Raw genomic sequence first — 22,716 nt, forward strand, 5'->3', positions numbered from 1 at the left:
GTTAACTACTAGCAGCTACAGTTGCCAGTCACATACCGTTTTTCTACAGTGTACCTACAGTCTGTCTTTGACCTATATGCTATTATATATATATTAGGGATTGTCGTCTTGTAAAAAAAAAAAAACATATTTGTCTGTGCAGCATCAAAAAAGTATAGTTAGGTTTATTGTAAGGCGGCTTCTAAAGGGCTTTGTAAGTATGACAAAAGCAAAGGAGGCAGTAGGCAGTCAAGATTGTTTCCATATCAGATTGTCCTGGTTTTTCTATCAGAGTACTCAAGATACTATATCCAGGTTTCTCGAAACAGGGTAAGATGTTAACATGTGTGAAGCGTAACCAGGATACTCCCAAAACCTGATCCTAGGCAGAAGGAGCACTCGTAACAAAGGGTGGGGACAAATTTCCTACATGGTGTTTCAGTTTGGAGGACTTGTTATGCAAGTTAATACTAAGACTGGTGCCAGTAACAACAATTAACAATGGCTCTGTTCTGTTCCAGCCATGCCAGTGTGACAGTGAGCCAACACCCTCAAAACCAGGCCCCTGAAACCATAGCAGCTTAATTTAATTCCGCCATCATTAGTTTTATTAATAACACCTTTTTTAAGTTTATTTCATGGTTTCACAAAAAGAAAAAAAAAAGAATGAAGAAAGGCTCGGGTTCATGGAGCAAATTAAATCCTGCAGCACTAGTTGGTAGTCGATACATCAGTGGGTCAGGGGAAGAATTTTAAACTTTCCAGAAGAAGACCAGTGGGCAGTGAAGTTAGTAACGGATGGGAGTAATATGGTGATATTTCTTCTCTGTCATTAGGGTAATAGCAGCACTGCTCTGAATATACTGGAGTTTCTACAGACTGCTGGCAGGGGTCCCAAACTCAAGAGCGTTGCAGTGGTAGAGCCCTGCCCTTTCCTTTTAGAATCCTTTACATTGGTACTCCTAATATTTTTATGTGTTTCATAAATATCAACGTGGATACCACATAATGTTTTACAGTCCCTAAAAAAAACGGTGATCAACTTTACATTAGCCTGGAGAAATTATCTTTTTTACTTCCAATGAGGAGTTTCTGTTTTCACCCCTGTCTCTTTGTTGGTTGGTTTGTTTGTAAGTAAGATCACACAAACACTAGAAGACAAATTCCTACGAAGCTTGATGGAGGGAAGTGGCATGGTTATAGAGAGGAACCCATTCAATTTTGTCGTGGATCTGGACCAGGGGGCGGATGCAGGAATTTTCATCAGCTTTTTTGAACATTGTGAGATAGTGCGTTCTCACTGCTCTCCCAGGGAATAATTCATGGAGATTGATGAAAAAAAGTCAGGGATACCTAGGTAACTACTATCCATGAGTGAAAGATTTATTACAATTAAGGGTACTGTTGGGCCTTGGAGGAGGTATTCACTCTACAGAGGGTAATTCTGCAGATTGGCAACACGGCAAACTGCAAATGAAAACTCACTCATTATCTCCTCACCACTTTGCCGATGGAGGGGTGGGTGAAGTGTTGGGGTCCACAAAACACTTTTGGAGTCTCAGGGGTAAACAGTGTTTCAGCCAAATCCAACACATCTTTAATTTTAGAAAAAACAACGGAAAGAAAATATAAAAAGCCTCCATACTGCTTCTGTGGTGTCATCTAAGTGTCCGCAAGCCCTGACGTCTGGATTCAACTCGAAACAGCGTCATGTACACATGTTTTAAGCCTAAATGTCCACTGTGATCCATGCGTGAATGCGTGGATCACATCTAGGGTACAAACATGGCGTATGTGACCTTGTTTGAAGAAGTGGTCACCAGTTACTTAAATTGTATTGGATTTGGCTGCAATGCTTTTTACCCCTGGGACTCCAAAAGTGTTTTGAGGACTCAAACACTTCACCCACTCCTCCATCAGCCTATTGGTGAGTCGACAATAAGTGCATTTTTATTTTGGGGTGAACCATCCCTTTAATGCCTCCTACTTGTTACTGTTAAAGTCTTTGGTGACCCCTGATGTAATGACTCTGGGTTGTCACTCCATCGAGCCAGTGGCAGAGAGGAAGTGCAGTATAAGCTGCCAGTGCACTGAGTGAGTTGTGTGTCAGTGTGAGCAGCCCTGGGAACTGAGAACATGACAGGAAGATGAGTGAAAAGTGCCACGCAATACAACGCAACATCCCCTCAGAGGAGTACGACGTGCTGGTGACTCATAATGTGTAATGTCTTGTTACCCTGCACACACACACACACACACACACACACAAATTCACCCACCCACCAACAGACACCCATTCAGAATCCATAAGGGATTTCAATTTCCTGTACAAGATATCTGAGAAATATCTAATTACGCGACAGAAGCATGATTGAGGGGTGTAGTAATGGACTGAATGGTGACGCTGGGAAACACCTTGTTACAAACTGTTTCTCGGATGCCATCAGTCACACTGCAGCGGGGAGAATGCTACTGCAACAGGTAGCTGACTGTGTGCAGTCAACGGAGCCCAACCTCTCCGTGTGCTTTGACACACAGAGCGGGAGAGTCCAACGGGAAAGGACGAGGACGTGGGACCCGAGCAAAGGACGAGGGGATCACACCGCCCGAAAAAATGTTTGCAGAGTCGATACTGAACACCGTTGTCGAGGTTACTATTTATCTCATGCCAGCCAAGTTGGCACGCACATCTGGCGCTGGGTACTTAGTGCAATTATTTATGATTTCCTCCAAGATTTAAAAGCTCTTCGCCCGGCCTTGTAATGCAGTAACTGATTGCACTGCTAATGTAATTAAGGGGAGATTATGATGTCCACGTGGCACACCAGATGGTGGCATTCACAGCGATGGGGGAAGGCACAACTGGCACACCACTGCACAAGGGCAGTGAGGCGCAGTCAGTCGGAGCAGTCCAGACTCCCCACCAGACGGAGGAAAGTATATGTGCGTGTGGGCGTGTGCCTGTGTGTGTGTGTGGTGCGCATGCAGATGTGAGTGTATGGTTGTGCTTGATGATAAGTTGAGCAATGGAGTGTAAGCTGGTAGAGATGAGTGTACGAAATAATCTACCCAAGAAAGTGCCAGACTGACCGTCTCTGTGCGATACGAGCGGGATACATGCATCTCTTCTTTTTACAAAGACTGCAAGTTGAAAGTGACTCAACTTTTAACTTGCATTTCAGTGCTTTGGCCAAGAACACAGATGGCATAAATGGGAAATTAAATCACATTTGGCAAAGCCATCATGTTTCAGAAGATGTTTCAGCCACGGCAACAATGAGACTAGACCAAACTGACCTTTAATTAGAGAAAAGGCATTATACTATAGAGCCTTGCAAGGCTGTATCCTATGAGGCACTAAGGGTAGGTTTCTTAAAGCTTGTTATTATAAGCTATTCAGGAGACACAGTTTTTTTTTGTGTGTAGACAGAAAAAGAGAGGAGGAGGAGGGGCGTGAGGGTCATATATGAAATGAGACCTGCAGATTTCTACAAAGCCCATAATGGGTTCATGTGGGTGACGGGGACATTGGGGCGCAGTAGATTTCCCAAGTTGAGATAGGGATATTATTACTCTCAGGGTGGCAACACAGAAATCTCCGTCTTCAGTCCCCTGACTAGTGTCAGCAAATTACAAAACACAGTGAATGACCTTTACACAGGGAAAAGAAAACCGTTGCTGTTTTGTTTTTTTATCATTTGGGTGCAGAGTCATTCACAGAGGTATAATTTTGGCCCACGGGCTCCTCAGTCATCCGCTGATTACCCCTCACGACTACAGCGTTGTTAAGGCTTACCAGAAAAGGCGTGCGATATTCTGCACCTGACAGGATCACTGTGTTTATGGGATTGACTTTAACTGAGACGTATCATAAAGTGTACACGAAACAAAGCATGAACGAAGAAATCACAGTTTTAATGAACCTCTTCAAAATGCCAGCTGTAATGCTATGCATCCTACACTGGCTGCTCCCCCACAGAAACCTGCCACAGCCATCATTCATCTTACCCCACAGTCCTCAGCGTGCGATGTGCCGCACATTAAAACACTGTAATAGCTGATGGCTTTCACAGTTAGCATGTGTTGCTGATACCTCCAGACTCCCGACGAGTGTTTCATCACCTATTCCATAATTAGACCATTACTTGAGCAGGTGTAGCTCTTCTCGAGCATGTGTTGTGTTTCTGTTTTTTTCTTTCCCACACTGACACCTGAGTTTTTATCTTATCGCCAAATTCAAAATAAAATGAGCATGCCTATTTCTGAAGGTTGTCAACACCTTGATGTGAGAGCGTGTGTTGGTGGGGTTATGTGTGTGTGAGGTGGGTAGTGGTGTTGATGGAGGTGTGGTGTTAGTGTATCTGATGAAGTAAGATTGGAATAAAAATAAATCTTCCTCCACCATGTAAATGTCTCTGCTGTAATTATTTGTAGTTAATATTAACATACAGACATAAAGGATATGTTGCTGTGGTACAGTTCTTGAAAATACTGTCCTGAAGACTGTTTGGCAACAGGCTAAAGTCTTTATAGTTGTTCTGTCAACTACTATCATGTCCAAAGTGTATTATATATCAAATGTGTTATATCAAGAATGCACTGTCAACACATGTCACTGGTGTATTTATTTGTCATCAATATCGACATCTGTGATTTGCTGCTAAGGTACAGTATGATAACACTAACCTGGACACTGTTCATAAGCAGGCTGGTATCTTTATAGTTGTCCAATCAATCATTCCTACATTAACAAATATTAATTTGATGTATTAAATAATATTAACTCACATGCTTAGTTAAGGCGCTAAAAGGATTTTTTCATAATAACCTATTGGCAGCTACAACAATAACTTAATCTAAAGAAAATGTTTCATCAATTATTTTAATAAAGGATTAATCATTTAATTCAATTTTAAAGTCAAAGAAAATGGTTCTGGGTTTGCAAATGTGCGACTTGTGACTTTTCTCTGTCTTTTGGTGCCTCAAACTGTTCGTCTATGACTGCCAGTTGCAGTGCTGCTGAGAAACAAGTTAAAGGATAGTTTTGGAAAAGATTATCGTAATCCAGCATCACAACAACAAGAAACGATTTAGCAAACTGTTTTATGCAGCCATGGTGGTTAAGATTTACTGACGCACGAGACGACTAAACCCAGAAAAGATACAAGGGCTGCAAAAGCAGACAGTGCCATGTTTCGACTGTTGAGAATTTCGAGAATTAAAATTAGTCAAATTAACCCAAACACAGGAAAGATATTGCGTCTTCAGTTAACATCAACAGTGAGCGGAGGCGGTGAAAGCTGCTGGTGTGTGAGGTGGCAGAATATCTCCCCTATAATTATATGAGCATCATGCATTTAAAAAAAAAGGGAACACTGATCACATATTGTGTGGGCCAAAAAATACATCTCAGTGTGTGTGTGTGTGTGTGTGTGTGTGTGTGTGTGTGGTCCCAGTGAAGACACCCTACTGGCCTGTAGCACCATGTCACACAACAGAGCAACACGTCTTTGATAAGTTATTGGATTTGGTATCATGAGGGTTAGAAATAAAAAATTGAATGGGAAAACATCTGCTGCTGGTTGCTGTTTTGGACAGACAACAAAGCGGCTCCGTGTATCCTAATGTTGAAGCCAAGCTAATACATTGCTCTTAATCTTACTTTTATCTGATTACAGTAATGACATGTGATGATTATTGAGAGAAGCAACTGTCAGAGGGCGTGACCTTAGATTGCATCCATGTAATGACGGCCATTTAGTGAAGCACAGCCTTAATTTTGTTACCGTAGTTAAATTGGCTCTCAGAAGTTATTGCAAAGAAATACACCCACAACTCAGTGTGGCGTTCTGTGGTTGTCCTGGGCCTCGATGCTCCGTGCAGACTCACTCAGACATAGTCAATTGACATGTTGACCTTTTCTGATAATGCTTTTCTAAGATGTTGTACTGCACTCAGTAGCTGTGTCTCAGGGACTGCATCTACCCGGCCCGTGAAGACCGCCCCGTGCCAAACTCAAATGAGATGGTGTGGTCTGCAGAGGATTTCTGAATCAACCGTACCAGCTTGTTTCGCCCTTATTGCTGTTGCATAGCAACAGAGATGAAGCTGGACTTGACGATAACGTTTTAATGCCCTTTGCTTTTTTAAATGTGTACCATAACCTGTTCAGTTGAGTTGACACACGATACTCCATCAACAGACGTCCCACTGCTTGCTGGCACCATCACCTCTTTTGTCACAGAAACGCAATGATTTCTGGGATAGGTTGGGCTGGGAAGGATTCCACCGGTGGAGGCATTTGCCGGCTGCATTTACAGTGACCCAAAAGCAACGCACGAAGGATGCAGAATTAGAAATTACACAGCTGTAGCGTCCTATGATATATGTATTCATTTAATACTCCTGCGGGATATAAGAAATGATAATGACATTCTAAAGAAAACTACAGTGAGTAGGGAATGAGCGTCATCTTATTGTAATAGCGGCAAATCACAACATACATTACTTGAAGACACTTGACATAGCAAGGTCTGGACTTTAAACATCATATAGAAACACAACAGTTCCCATAATGAGCAAATACTTAGCAAACAGAGGCAGACTCAGTGTAATCGACGACCGGTTGAGGTAAGGGAGGGGAAATGGGGGCGGGGGGGAGAACAGAAACAGTTGTGTAACCTTCATATTTCAGCACTGAATTTTAATAAATGTAAAACTTATGATACTAATAGATGCTACTATATATGAAGGATATCAGCACCAGTTAATACCACTACTACTACTACTATTACTACTACTAATGAAACAACAACAACAACAACAACAACAACACTAATAAGAATAATCCTAACAATTTCAATAGGGCCTCTCACCATTCGGTGCTCGGGCCCTAATAACAATAATAATAATAATAAATGCCAATAGGACTTTATTCATATAGATGGTCTTTTTATAAAAGTTTTCTGTTTTCTTAATAAGATTAATGTAAAATAATAATAATAATACTAAGCATACGAATAAATGTACACAGTGCTTAGTTAATTATTAATTACCCACAATAACCGGAAGCGTTCACCTCCAGTGGCTGGCGGGGGTGAAGTCCAGAGCATAGACTGGTCCAGAGTGGGTTCAGCAGGAAGACACGTCTGAACAGGTAAAATAAACCACACACGTTTACACTGGTCAATTCAACTAACCAGTTAAAGAAGACGGCAGGTGAAACGACTGTAGTTTCCAGTGTCTCTCCTGTGTGTAACGGCGCAGAGAGTTTGTTTCTATAGGATTCATTAGCTGCTGTAATGAGTCCTGGTGTTCAGAAACGACGTCATGTGTCACGTGCACATCTGAGGGAGTGTACCGTAAAGTTTGCACAAACGTAGACGCCAGGAAGGAGGTGAAGATGAGAGTGAGGAACGAGTGAGGAGCTTAATGAATGAGCTAGCTACACGGAGCTAACTACAGACTATAATCAACCAGGGTAGTTTGTGGGTTTATGTTGATCGTTGTTTGGCTCTAAATCAGCTGCCTGATGCCTCATTATGTCACTGTATGATTATGAGTGTAGCTTTATATGTTTCATAGCCCCTAGGTGTAAGCTAGCTAAAGTGATATGTCATAAAGAGTCATGGATTAGTGATATGTTAACCCGCTGCAGTTTTGTGATAGTTATTGAACTTTTATTTAGTTATACTCAAAATATTAATAATCATGCAAATATCAGACCATTTTGGTGCAAAAAATATACAGAAAATGAAGGTCTTATTTTTTCTAGTTTGACAGTCATAAATGAAAATGAACACAAATACACACTTTCTTCCATTAAACCGAAAAATGTATACAGTATATTCAGCATCAAACAGTGCGACTACAACTTCATACTATATAAATCTCAGAATGAATATAAAGTGCCACCCAAACTGAAGTCTTGCATATGGTAAAGATCGCAGTTTTACTTTTAGGACTATCCAGTGTGAGCTAATGCAAAATTGCTGACATTTTAGCGAGCTCCGGCTAATGCTTCACTGCTGCAAATCACTTCTTCGCTGCTCTTAAAACAGTACAGCACGACTACTTTATCGGAGAGGTGAAGAAGTAGAGGAATTAATCAACTTTGTAATAGGTTTGTGTACTAGTCGATGCCAGACGGCAAATTTCTGTACCATCAGAGGCATTTCCAATGTTTGTATCTCTAAAATTAACATTATTATCAGCAGAAATCGTATATTGGAGGCTATGCTTTAAATGCTACATGTTTACGTGTCCTACAGTCATTATTAACCTAGTGTTGGATATCAAATACTCACTATTCCTGCTGGGTCACCATGGGCGAGAAAACAGTGATTCTTTCCACGTATGAGACAGAAATAAGTTTATGATTTCTGTTTCTTCGCCCTTGCAGGATAAGTCTCAAAGCCTTGATGTTGTGCTGGAAAACAAGGCTAATTTTGAACAAATTAATGTTACAAAGAGATCCCTCATCCTATTAGCCAATTTGCTATCCTGTTTCATTTGAATAAGTACGGCTATCTAACATTTGTTAAAGAGACAGCTGTTTCTGGAGCAAATCCCCTAATTCCATCAGTGTAATTGCAATAGATTTCGTAAACATCAAGATTGAATGCAGCAACTTTGTCAGTTAGTACAAGAATGCTTTAAAGCTAATCTAATAACATTGCATAAGGGAACCTTTGCAAAGCCACTCACCCTGTAAAAGGCTTGCGTGCCCATTAGGCAAAAATTCCCTTGGACAGGAATAGACAGCAATTGATTGGGACTTCCTTGAAAATATGTGATCACTCTGCCTAATTTGTGATTTGGTGAAGTCACTGGGTGGTCTCCCAATGCTGTTTTGTCACTGGTCTCACTTGTCATTTGATCCTTGATTAGGAAGCCACTTTTTCTTCTGGATCCTAATTAGCCTCATCAAGAAGTCAATAATGTGGTCATTTTAGCCAAGAAAAACCTTGTCCGTTGTCCATGTATTGACCCAGAAGGATGCAACTCCCACTTAGTTTCACCATCTGTATTGCGTCCATTTCCTTATGTTTGCATTTTCATGTTTAAAATGAGTTTTCATTGAGCTGTTTGTCTCAAATAACATGTATGTTGTTTTTTTTTTTTTAGCCCTATTGGTCTGATGAGTCTCTTCTGCTTTTCTAACAGATTTCCAACATGTCTGATGTGAGTAACCAGCTGCCTGCTGATCCCATCTCTGCAGTTGGATTTGTCACTTCGCTAAATAAGGCCCCTGATGACTTCTGGGTTGTGAGTAATTATTTTAATCTATTAATGGCTTGATGTTTTAAAGGTATTGTGGTTTTTTTCCCCATCTCATTTAAAAGTCAGAGTTGCAATTAGAGGCTTATCTCATGCGTCGGTTATGTGTGTAATTGTTGTTACTGATTGTATATAATGACGCACAGCCAGGAGGTTGGCAGCTTTCCATGGTGTTTTTTGTTAGATGACTTATTCATTAAGTTTACTTTGATGATTAGGATGATTCCCTTCCTGACATTGTTACTGGTTGCCGCCAGTATAACAGACACACCAGAGGCAAAAGTTGAATTATGTTGGGTTGATGCCCACCAGAGTTATTTAAGTTTACCCCCCTTATGCTCAAGTACAACTACACAGTGAATAGGATTGTGTCAGGATGTGAAGTAGTGCAGGATGGACAGGTTTATATAACCACTTCCCTTGTTGCGAAAGAGTTAGAGAGGTTAAAAAGCGAGGAGTGTGAGTAAGTTTAACAAAGCACAGAACAAGCTCAGGGGCAGATTCTCTCTTCCTCCTGTTCCCTCTTCCTATTCAGACTTTCTTGCCTATACCCGTTGCCTCCCAACCCTCTCGCTTCCCCCCAGTTTTTATCTCTTCCTGCTCCACCCTGCACACCCAGCTTGTTCTAATCTCTGGCAGATGATGGTGGGTTGGCATTAGAATGGAGCCACTGGCAGGGAAACTGTGTACACACCACGCGGCAGTGACAAACACAGAAACCCCATCAGACTTCCTCCTCTGCTGCTTCAGTGCGCCCTTACATTTCAGCTGATATGCAAATACCGTGGATGTTCTGGGGGGGCTAAAATCTGAATATGGTACAGATTTCACCTAATAATAGCTGCTCAGTTTATTTTTTAAAGTTTTTTGTTAATCTACAGGTTATAGAGCAGCAGTTGGAAATTTGTAGTTAGTTTAGCCTTGGTACATCATTCAGAAAGTTTAGACATATAAATAAATATAGGACACTACTCATGTCACTTATAGTACTGTCACTTTATATTTGAAAAACTAAAATTTATTTGAACTTGGGAGGGGGGCAGAGGGGCTCATATTGGATCTGTAATGCTTTGTTGGATTTCTACAGTCAAGAGGCACATCACACTGTCTGACGTAGTTTGCCTCGTGATCCAGCAGAGGGCACTCACTGTCACATTGACCTTTTGCATGCCCTCTTGACCTGTCGGTAAATTAAGCCAATACTGTTACTGTTTTGCTTCACAAATAGAGGAGTCTAGCAAACAAAGCCGTCCTGAGCCGACAATAACAATATCAGAGCATCTGAGAAGCGGTGTGTGGACGTGTTTATTTTTGAATATGTTCGAAGTCTATGCTTGTGGATCATGATATAGATTATGAATTTATACTGCCACAAAAAAAACACAAGGGCATAGTATAAACTCAGACTCGATTGGTCATTGTACTTTTTTAACTTCTTTCTTTACACAGCAATGTTGGAGCAACTGTGTGACAAGCTGTAAACTGTACAAACCAACATTTGCCTTATATTGAGCAAACCTCAAATCCAACCATAATGAAGATAGAGCCGGGTGTTGAAAACAGTGGACAGCACAGCACCAGTGTGAGGCAGAGCGCACCACTCGTTACTGTTGGGTGTGCCAATATTTTCACCACTGACTTTCAGTGGAAAGAGTTGTCCACAGCCAAGTAGGAGAGGAACTGCTGCTGAGACTTAGAAACGCCGACTTGCACTGTTTAGAAATCTTGGAAGAGAAACACAGATGATAAACAAAGACAAATGGGAAACAGGGTTACCGTACAAATAGCTTAAAGCCCATAGTCGTTAACACAATCATTTTCCTTGGTAAAGTTTACTTGTGTTAGTTTTCCTTTTGTAGAATAGGAAAAATTTTCTTAAGAGGAAAACGTAAATATCAAATTTATGCAAAGTTCAAATCATCCTCTAAGATAAAGTTCAAGGACTTTCCGACTCTGAGGAATCTTTCAAATTAATTTGTCCCACATTCAGCAACATCTTACCAATGCAGTGCTGACATAGGTAAATCTCAGTATATAACGCTGTATTGATTTGTTTTTCTCTTCGAAGTAGACTTCCTTGCTAATTCCTCCCTAACACTGGCTGCTTACCATACTCACCGTACTTTTGATACTGCAGATCAAAGGGTTGATTAACTCTTTTGCTCTCTGGTACGGTGCGCTCACATCTCTGAACTCTGAGCAAGTTGTTCCAGCGCAGGAGAGCACAGGCCCAGATCAAACACTGCTCTGCTGGGATCAGGAGCTTTTCTGAAGCACCAGCAACCACCCAACATCAAACACCATGAGCAGACTCCTGCACACTCACTCTCTGTGCACAGGTTGCAAAGTGGATGTTTGTGTGTATTTTAGATTCACCTCAGCATTTGATATTTTATGCCCACAAGCGTGTTAATGAAATGTACGTTTATTTGAAGATGACTAGTTGTGGCTTTTGATTAGCTGAAATGTGTGGGTTTACAATCCCAAATAGCTGCTTTAAATCACCTGTACTTTGAAGGTATAGCTTGAAATTTTGGTAAGGTTATTTGTTGTCTATCCAAAAGAGGACAGAAACAATTTTCATGTCTGTGTGCTAAGTTTTGAGCACACAAAACTTAGCACAGTTTTGACACTCAGTGGTTCTGAGCAGAGACAATCCACAGAAGAGTTGGTTTTTTCAAGTAACAATTGCGGCATGGAAGTTCCTTTTTTAACCGACAAAACTTTGTTCTTACAGAGATTAAACAAACAAAAAAATATCCTTTTATAACTGAGGTTCAAACTGTGTCCCAATTTGAGTTGGCCGCTACGGCTGAACCGAGATGGTTAGGTCTAAGGAGGATTTCCTATTTGCTATTAGGTTTTCCTGCCTCTACTTAGCTACACTGAGCGGCTGCCCATAATGCAGCTCAACCACCCACATAGCTAGCTTGTTAGCTTTGTTACCGCCGTGCAATCCTGGATCAGGGTGGCCTGAAAAGCATCCAACCGTTGGATTCTTCATTGCTTGGGAATGAAAGCACACATTTGTCAGTTCCGTTTGAAGAAGCCTTTGAAAAGGGTGAGGGTGCGTTTGAATAGTCCATTTGCTTAGGAACCTTCCTTACTCAGTGAAATCACCCGGAAGTATTTCAGCGGCAGCCATTATAAGAGCTTCAATGTCTCCTTCAGCATAGGAAACATCCGACCATCCTTTATGAAAGGAAAGGAGAAAATGCCGCCCCAAAATTGTTTGAGGCAGCAACATTTAGGGCGACACAACCTCGAGTTGCACCTGGACACACCCATGTTAATATAGAAAACAGAACATTATTATTAATATTATTCAAATGACACGATCCAGAACTGATGTAAATCCTCATATTTGTCTGAGGCTCCTGATTTCCTCACAATAAGCATATTAAACTTATAGTTCATAAAATCCCCATCAGAGCTAATACAAATGTAAAGGTAATTCAAGCTTCTAATAGTGGAATGCACACAAAATATAATAATCTCTACTTATATAAGGTTTTCTCCATGTAAAGTCTTCGCCTTATTATATTATTTCAACATTTCAGCACTTTGCATACAGCACAGAGTACCATACATTTTGTGAGTACACAGCAAGTGGAGGAGATTTTCTCTTTTCTTAACTCCTTACAGCTTCACCTTCATATTTTTCCTTAACCCATGACATATTACATCGGGGTCGAGGAATATTGGTAAGGAAAAGAACATTATTTGGACTTTCTGCACGCACCCCAAGCCTATAGTCACCCTATTGTGTCGCAGTCGGTCTTCAGATGCAGCCACCAAAGGATGCGATCCATGAATTGGGACACGGGTCATGAGAGACTGGCAGGCGTATTCTGACAACTTTGACCAGAGCCAAGCTGCTCCCTCTGCTTCCACTCTTAAGCTAAACTAATCTAAACTAGGTGTCCCCTGGCTTTGATGTCTCCTCCTTAGGCTACTTGATGCATAGAATAGAGTTATATTATCTACATCCTGGCAAGTTAGCCAATAACCACATTTGCAAAAATGTCAAACTATTACTGAAAATAAAAGAACGTTTCAAAGTAACTGTGCCTGTAAGTCAGGATCTCTTTTCAATTGAGAGAAAATATATTTTTTTGTTCAGTTTTTCTCTGTATATGTAAGAGAAGCTTTTTTTCCTCTACTTTTCATCTTCACCTGGTTTCACTCTGTGGAGATTTTTGATGGTGTGCCTTTATATCTTTGTATTCACAGCTGTACTTCATAGTGCTTCATAGCAACTTGCTGGTGATGTCGGTCTCCAGAGATGCATAGGAATATGCAGCACCCCCTTAAGACTTGTTTCATAGGTGGGCTTTCAGATCACTGTTAGCGTAAGATTTTCGGAAGTGGCAGTTGAATCTGTCACTGCATTTTACATCAAACGTTACACCCTTATTTTAATATCCTAGCCGTGACGTCTCTTATTAGACATGTGACGTTCCTCTTGAAGTCTGTAATGATGGAGCCAGACAGTGGCAGGCTTGAAAGTGTGAGAGAAGAGCCACCGCGACTTTACACATGCCTTTCCTGCCGTGGCTCAGCAGTTGGCGTTTCAAATTCAAGCTGCGTAGCATCCTTGCTGCCGGTGGCTGTGGCAGGATGATGCCTGAGGTGCCTCCGAGGAGGACCGTGCCCTCGTTACTCCTCAGCTTGACTTTGGGTTTCACAAAGCGAGCCCTTTGTTTACTCTGACAGGATGCGCTGGCTACTGACCTGGAAAAAGTGTCCAAGACGGGTTGTCTTGTAAAGAAGAGGGAGGCTGGTGATGTATAGGCTCCTTCTGGGACCTTTCATGGAACTGCTGGTGGAGACGCCCCACAATCCCTCTCTCTGCTCATCTTCTGCTCTTTCTCTCTCTCTCATCCCACTATCTATCTCTGTTCCCCCCTCTAGTTTATGCTCGCATCTCATCTAGTCATTGGTGGTTTTGCATGAATCTCCCCATGCCATGTTTCCCCCACCAGTCACCAGGGTCATTCATCATTATTGTCAAGGGGTAATGTGTGTGGGTGGGTGCAGAGATCTATGACTTCTTCATTTGAATGAACCTCATTAGATTGACTCTTCTTTGTAAAGGATCCCTTTAGAAAATAACTCTGGCAGTTATTTAGGTGATTCTCACATGATAGCCAATGGAACATGACGTTTCAGCCAACCGTATTTGCTCCAGCGATGGAAGAATGTTGGTGATGCAGTATGTGGGTTATATTTTGCTTTATCGTTCTGCCCTCCACAACTGCATTTACATAGCAATGTAGTTTAGGACCTTGAGCTTGACTTGTGGTGCCCACATGCTGTCAATATGATGCTATCTATTTTTTTCTACTGACTCCACTGATCATTTACAACCATGAATGAGCTTATTGTACAAGGACAAGCAGCGTACATCTCTGAATTTAGACTTATTTGGCCATCCACGTGGAATTGGTTTAAATCCTCAGTAATTCATTCTTAGAGAAGTTGTCTCATTAAATGATAGAATGAATACACACTGGGTAGAGCAGTAAACATATTCAAGGTGCCTGCCGCTGTTGTCATATCACCTGTGTCTTGGGATACAATGGTAGGTCTTTTACAATACACATTCCACATTTACCGCGAATAAAATCCCTGCTTTTCCATTGAAGCACACTGAAGTTTGGTTTCCTTATTAAGGCAGATCCTTTGTCAGGGCATCTTTAATCAGCCTGGTCCCATGGGATGGTATTTTTAGCCACGTTTTTGGAGGCTAAGACTCCTTTACCCACACAGAGCACTAATGAGATGGAGCGCTAGTGTAGGCAAGCGTTAATTAAGGCTAGTATGCAAGGGAAGAGGCAAGAGCAACACGCTTGTGGCATACATACATTAACTTTATCCCACCTCCTGCATGTTTTTTTCACTCCTTGTTTTTTTTTCCTCCCTCTTTTTTCCACGTAGGTTGCACAAACAACAGATGGCTCTGACGCCGACCTGTGGAAGGACGCCTTATTCAAATCCAAGGTCACTCGCTACCTCTGTTTCACCAGAAAACCTGTAAGTGCGAATGTAAACTTCTCCCTTTCCCTATGCATCCGGCACATCATCTACAGCACTTTTTTATTTCTGTCTTCCAGCAGTTATTATCTCAGGTTTCAGAATATCTTTATGCACTTTGCACTTTGATCAGTAAAAGTCCCATTTAGAAAGGCCATCGTTGGCAGCGCAGTTTTGAACTCTTACATATAATGGATTTGCATGCATATTCTAGATGAATAATACCCCGGTGCGATATTTTCATGTTGCAGTAGTCCTTCTGAGGATATAATCTATGTTTATTCATGAAATAACAATGAGCTGTGTTCTAAGTATTCCAATTCATTCAATCAACAGTGTCTCTGAAGAGAAAAACAGTGATTTGAGAAAGCTGATATACATGTACCTATGAATATGAAAATAATGCTATTCATGTCAGAAAGTACTCTGGTAGAACTTTATAAATGACCCAAAATGCAGCATTCTTATATCCCTAATACTTGAGTTTATATGATTTCTTTAATAAGTTAGTTTAGATTTCCATTTGCATATCACTTGTGAACAGGGTTTAACAATTCTCAACACACCCCTTTTTATTCGGAAAAGTCTGTGCTCTTAACAGGACTAACGATTTCACTAACCCATCGCTGTTTAAGTTCCTGCACGTGCTGCATCTGCATTGATTTCAAACATGTTTCATGTCTTGTCACTGATTTGTCAACAATCTATTGATGGTCGACAAGAGCACATGAGCCTCGAACATTGTTTTGTCACTATGAAATCTAAAAATAGTTGTACTCCCTGGTGTCTCAAATTGATGAAACTCATTGGAATTCTAGCTCTTATTAAACAGCTAATAAAATCATATCAATGATTGTTGCAATATAATTGTCATGAATTGGAACATAACAAAATTCCAATATATATCAATATGGTGCTTATACATTGTGTAAGCACAGTGATTAGGTTTAACAGATATTAACAGATCATTGATTAAGAAATGTATCAGGTTTTGCTGTTTATCAGGCTTTTGACATTCTCTGCTAATCAATAAGAGTTTCAAACCACAACCTTCACTCGGAGCAAAAATCTGTCTTTTAACTGAAATAATAATGTGACTTTAGTCCTGATAATAACTATCAACAGATAAGAAAATCTTTTGTTAAATTAAGATATATATCTTGATATAATATTTTGCCATTTTGTCCATCCCTAATACTAAATGGGATATTGTAATGTTTGAACAGCAGGGTTTCATAACACCTTTGAATTATCAGTATAACACCAGTCATTGTTGTCTCCTCTGCAGCCTGCAGCTGATGTGTTGTTGTGTGGCTGTCAGCAGCTCTGTGGCCATAAATACACCTGCTGGGTGATCAGCCTGTCTAACCTCAGCTCATACAGCTTACTGTTGGCTGTCTATCCATTTGTTTCCCTGGGTTGCAGGCAGATAATGCAGACAGCATCGTAAACAAAAGCTGCATTTTTGTTATTATTTTGCATCAGCTCAATTTCGGGACTTAATCAAGTCTTTCATTTTTTGCTATGTGTCCTCGAGAAGCCGGGCAACTTGCCTCATGCCCGAGCTCAATCTGCTCGTCTGTTTAGTATCTAGCATACAAATAGCCTCCCCCTAGTTCCTGTATATTATCTTAAAATATGTGTCCACATTGTTTTAAAGGCTTTGACACAAATAAAACATGACAGAGCCATCAACAAAGGATATTTTGTCTGCCAGTCATTGGAGCCCCCACTGTAATTGTCTATGACAAAAACAGATTTTGTAAAATTAGCCCCTGAATTATATGGGGGGGGGGAGTAAATAGTTTGTGATTTATCATACTCTAGGTTGGAGGTAGATAGCCCCTTTTGTCAAGCCCTGACGGAAGAAATCTCTCCAGTAAAAAGGGGAAACCACTAAAAAACAAGGTTCCATGCATAGTAATAACATTCATCCATATTCCTCCTTAAGTCAGTATAAAAACCATGAATAAAAAATGTCTCTAATGGTAATGACTATCGGGCAACAGTAGCAGTGGAATCCAGCCTTTTCGGACGCATCACGTCACGCCTGGTCCGCCCCACTCTCTACTGCCGCTGTGTATTATTGCAATTTATTATGGCAAAAAATGAAAATGTAATGGGAGGCAGGGAAGAGTCATGCTTGAAAATGTCAACTACACAGTCCCTGATTGTTTTTAACCAGTCCCATTCTGTTGATCAGACTCCCCGCTCTGTCTCCCATCATCCCACAGCTTCTCGCCAAAAGGTTGAGAGTGATTACAAGTTCACAGATGCATTCTCTCATTGCAAAAAAAAGGCTATTACAGAGTAATTACTTCAGCTATTTTGTCAACCCTCCTCTTTAGAGATTTCCTGAGCTTTTAGTAAATCATCGGCTCTATTATCTCTACATTTTCTTTTCTGAGCCCTTCGATAAAATGATGAACCTTTTTCTGTTTGTGCACTCTGTCCTTTTTAAAAGTTGAATTTGCATACAAGACTTTAATTTCCCTGCCCATGCTCTGTCTTTCAGGGGCCTGACGTGGTTGCGGACGTGAAGCTGACTGACATTAAGGAGGTGTTGCCAGAGGGCTTCACAACTGTGCTTGAAACAATGGATACGAGTAAGTAAACAGTCCATACCAACCACAGGCTCGCTCCTCTCCTCTGCTTGTTTTTCCACTCTCCGACCAGCTCACAAGGAGGTCCTCAGGGGCAGCTTTGCTTGAGATAGTGAATGTTTTATGGGTGCAGGTTAGCTTAATTTATGGCAGACTGTGGGAATAAAATAAACATTTTGCCCTGGAGGTACAAGAGAAGAGAATCATGAGTCATTGTTTATCTCAGCTGGAGCTGTGCTTTTCTTTATGAGAGGCTTATTTATTTATGTATTTATTTGGGGAGAGGACGAGTGGATGGGGGTTATCTAATATTAATGAAATGCATTCCCCAATGCTTTAGTGCTTTTTGAGTGCTATGTATTTCCCCCTCACTATCCATGCCTCGGAAATGTAATAATATTTTGGTGTGGGGAGTGAGGACAGCTTGTTTATTATTTTTATTATCATTGCATTTACACTGCACTTTCTGGTGTTGCTGGGGAAATAAATGAGAGAGGCACAGATGCAATATAGAGGGCCATTGCAATGTTGTTGTTGTTTTTTTTGGCAGAATGAAGAAAAGAGATTATGTTTTGTTTGGCTATGTTGTAATTTAATGTTTTATTACTTGGTCTGAATCCATGTTTAATGTATACATGTGGCATTATGTATGAGTTTCTATCTAGAATATCCACTTTAAATCCCTGTTGTGCACTAAAGCTGATGGAGGATTCACTTGCTTCTGTCATTTCGCTTCCTAAAATGATAAAAATGATAATAACGCATGTGGATTTTTGTGACTTTCCGCTGTCCGGTCATTTCCCTTTGAGCATAGCAGGTCGCCAGGAAACTGATATTAGACTGATATTAGCTCATCTCTTATTCTGAGACTGGTAAACACTAAATAGTAAAGAATAAGCAGGATTTATGAATACATATTTCTCCTACAGGTTCAAAATGTCTTGAGATATATTGTTGTGCCTTAAACCAAGAGAAGACAGGCCTGAATATGTGACCATGTTTTCCTGTCTGACACCCTTGTCTGTACTTGACTCATCAGAGGAAACTGCCACGAGGAAGAGGAGGCTCTGTGTGAAAATCAGCCCTCGTGGGCTTGCTGAGACGGCTGTATGTGACATCCAGATCACTGCAAAGTCCAAGCACCATCTTGTTAACTACACCTGTATAGGGTGAGCTGTTTGGCACCAGAAATGAATGCAATCATGATGGTTCTGCTTATATCATTAACTTAGTGTCTTGTACTTTATAAAGTGTCTTTAGATTACTAACCGAGCCCTTTCAAAACTATGAAACACTCTTTGTGTGTCCCCTTTTCATTTTTACATAGTGAGATCAACAACATGGGAATATGGTATCAAATCAGAGCGGTTCCTCAGCATCAGTTGTGTCAGAAAACGTCAATCCTAGCTGAGACGGATATCCCAACACAAATCAACACAGCAAGGTAATGTCATATTACAGTATTCAGCACCAGCTCTTGAAGTCCAGCTTTCCTCTTGCTTTCCTTTGTATTTCACACTCCGTTCACTCGAGCTGTTGTTACGCTTCTGTACCGTATGTACGACAATGAAGACACAAGCAATTGATCACTCCCGGGCAATCTGCCGTAAAGGTTGTGGCTGGACAACGAGGTAGCGAGGGTGAACCGGAGAGACAGGCTAACTAGACAGGATCCCCTGAACAAGAACATGAGTTCAATGAGGGCTAAACTCCTGCTATTTGTGGAGTATCCCAGGAGGCAGACGCAGGTCGCTCCTCTGACTGTGTTGACAGGAGTGTTGTTATGTGCAGACAAAGAGGAGGAGATGTAGCCCGGAGAGGGAGCGACAGCTGCAGAGGAAGGGAGGAGAGCTCCAAGATCTCCGCCATGCTGGAGTGTGTGTGTCCCCCTCCTCTGCTCACGCTGCTCAGCCTTCCTCCGCCTCGGGCCTCAGTGTGAATGGAGCAACCCTTTGTACTGTGTCCAGATCAAACAGCTCAATTATTTATTGCAATGAAGAACTTGGGGATTTCCACAGCAAATTGTAAATAAACAATTGAGACTCCTACGGTGTAGCGGTGCTGAGGCGAGGGAAGCTTGGCACGGGTTGCCTGTGGCTTTGCCAGCTTGAAGTGCTATGATCTGCCATCCTGTGCCGGGCTGAGTAAAAGCCACTTAAAAGCCACAACAGGCCAGAGCAGTGGATGCCAGCAGGCGTATTCAAAACTGAGCTTCTGTTCACATGGCCACGCCGCAGAATGAGAACAGTAGAAATGGACAGCCGCAAATCCATAACCCAGGTTAAACTCGACATTTGTGAATTGTCCACATTTTGGTCAATGGTCAATATCCTTTGATGTGCTGAAGTGATGGAGAGAGTCTGGGTCTACATGTTGCCGGTAATCCTCAGTTCCTTTGAAACCCACTTTCAAGTTGGTGAGGCTCAGAGGTTGGAATAAATTGCACCTCGAAGCCACCCACACCCCCTCCTGATGCCTGCTGAGATCACAGGCTGCTGTTTTTGTATTAACATTAAAATTCATCCCACAGTCGGAGAGTCTTCCTTTTAGAGCATTTCCATCCATAATGCACTGACACATAAGGACGGCACTGTGGGCAATTTCCACAGTGGCAGTTCTTTGACTGTTTATCTGCCATCCTTTCTGTGTAGTTACATGCTCCTCAGACAGCCATACATGCAGCCATAATTATTTCTGTAGTTATTTTGAAGTCACAGATTAGATGGTCCGACACAGTGATTTATAAACAGCTCCTAGAGCTCACTGATTGCCTATGTAAGTACAGTACCACAGTGTAACTGTCTGTGTAGTATCACCCCACTATACTTTATTCATATTCAGCAGGAGAAAATTCTCTCCTCCATGCCTCCTTCGGGCTATCTATAACAACTTTATGGCCTTTGGAGAATAGCACCTCTTAAATTTAAGTGCTCTTTACAGTCAGTGGAAAAGATGTTTTAAATACAGTCAATAATGTGTAAATTTTTAATGACCCTTATAATTTTGAAAGCTTCAGTGATCCCTCTCAAATGTTCCGTTGCCTCAGGCAGCGAGAGCTTGTTAGAGTTGTGTACAAATGTAAACTGCAAATCAGGTTTTTCAGCAGCACAGAGCTGCAGCACACAGTAACTGCAGGGTGTTGCATCATTATGGGATGCACACAGTTATTGCATCAAGGCTAAGGTGTTGTATTTGAATTGTTTTTGTGCTGTTATTGTCAGCTGAAAGCAGAGAACCTGAAAGTGTAGAAATCTTTAAAAAAAAGTTCTGAATTCAACTCCTGGGAATGTTTTTTAAGTTTGGAATTGAATTTACAGAAGTCTTTAATACTTTCACCTCATAGCTGTAACCAGTAAGGTTGGTCATAAAATGTGTTTGTATCTTTGTCAGGAGATGTTAAACATCTTCAAACATTTAGTGTCATTATGCACATCTGAGGTTCTTCCATCAGTCTTTAAGGAAGTCTTTGTGTTTTCTTTGATAGTAGCTCGGAGGACCATTGTCCTATAATCTAATCTCATAGAATCATGAGCAACTCAGATCTACCTTTTTGTCCTTAAATAAAATTGACTTGCCCTAATAATAGGCAGTAGATTTTTGACTTATTATTATTATTGACTATTGACACAGCCTAATATGACGTCTTCAAATTGCTTGTTTTTTTCTGGTCAAATTCTCAATGTTCAATACATATACAGTGAAACAAAGAAATCAGCAAATCACGTTTCAGAAACTAAAACCAGTAATTTTGTCAGTTAGTTTTTTTTAAAACTGAATATATTGATTGATGTTTAAAATATAAGTTTTTCCTCCAATTGGCCGGAAATTCCTACAAGATCAATTAATCATTTGAATTGGTTAATCTGTCCAAATGTATTTGTATAGTAGAGGACTTTATTCAGCTGTGAAGTGACATAATAATACAGAATTGCAGGTCATGTTGTACCAATCACACTTGTTTTATGTCTTATGTTGATGCTGTTATTGGTGCGATAATGAATGAGGTATTAAATCACAGTCTGTGTGGTATTTAGAAGTCTTAAATGTAACTAGGGGAAAACTGCAGAAACCCTGTAAAAAAGGAATCTTACGAGTTCATAAAGTAAGATCAAGGATAAACACTAAACCTAAAATAGTTATTTCTTATTGGGCCAGGCTGTTGCACCATACGGAGCCACTAAAACTGTGAGGGTGGGGCTCTGTCAAGCAGCCCGCCTTGCAAATGCATTTGAACCTTGTGTGTTTTAATGTGTCTTTATCAAGTTCGTCTCGAGCGTTTCAACCAGCAACAGCGTTGTGTCTTGATTCATAGCTGCAGCTTGATGTCAACCACTTTGGCTTGTTATCTGTCAGGACAGACCGTATCAGCCACTCCCTGACTTTATAATGTGAAAAACCTGCACCATCCGGTCAGCCTTTTAATGTGTCCAGTAAAGTATCCCCCTCCTTTCCTCCGCCGGCCAACGTTGCCATTTGTTCTCCTGATAAAACTGTCATTGCTGAGGCTGATATCTGACCTCTACAGTGACTGCCAGCATAAATTATTCTTGTCCTAATATTGCAATTTCTTTGGCTTCACTCAGAATCAAGGTTTTTGACATTTCTCTTAGAATAATAGGCTATTGTACACATGGACACTTTTTAAATCAAACTGCACAGCGATAAAAATGTCAAGGCCAGGCATCTTTTTTTTCCTCCATGGCATAGCTGGCTTTTTCTTCAACACGTGAAGCCTACAGAGTCATCAGTGTCACAACTGGCGCGCATATCAATACGCTTTGGATTGCTCTGTCGTCTACCTGTGACACGCCACGCGTTG

General features: G+C 41.0%; 1 protein-coding gene across 1 annotated transcript in view; it reads left to right on the plus strand.

Annotated features, from left to right (window-relative positions):
* Positions 1-2,126: 2,126 nt before the first annotated feature.
* The window catches only part of mvb12bb (multivesicular body subunit 12Bb), a 40,442-nt gene continuing 19,852 nt past the window's right edge, over positions 2,127-22,716 (plus strand). The window contains exons 1-7 of the mRNA XM_062381143.1: positions 2,127-2,186; positions 7,094-7,135; positions 9,145-9,246; positions 15,199-15,294; positions 17,810-17,900; positions 18,937-19,066; positions 19,225-19,341. Coding sequence (XP_062237127.1) covers positions 2,127-2,186; positions 7,094-7,135; positions 9,145-9,246; positions 15,199-15,294; positions 17,810-17,900; positions 18,937-19,066; positions 19,225-19,341 — 638 coding nt within the window. The remainder of the gene's footprint in view (positions 2,187-7,093; positions 7,136-9,144; positions 9,247-15,198; positions 15,295-17,809; positions 17,901-18,936; positions 19,067-19,224; positions 19,342-22,716) is intronic.

Source organism: Platichthys flesus, chromosome 3, assembly GCF_949316205.1.
Source record: "Platichthys flesus chromosome 3, fPlaFle2.1, whole genome shotgun sequence".
Taxonomy (NCBI): Eukaryota; Metazoa; Chordata; class Actinopteri; order Pleuronectiformes; family Pleuronectidae; genus Platichthys; species Platichthys flesus.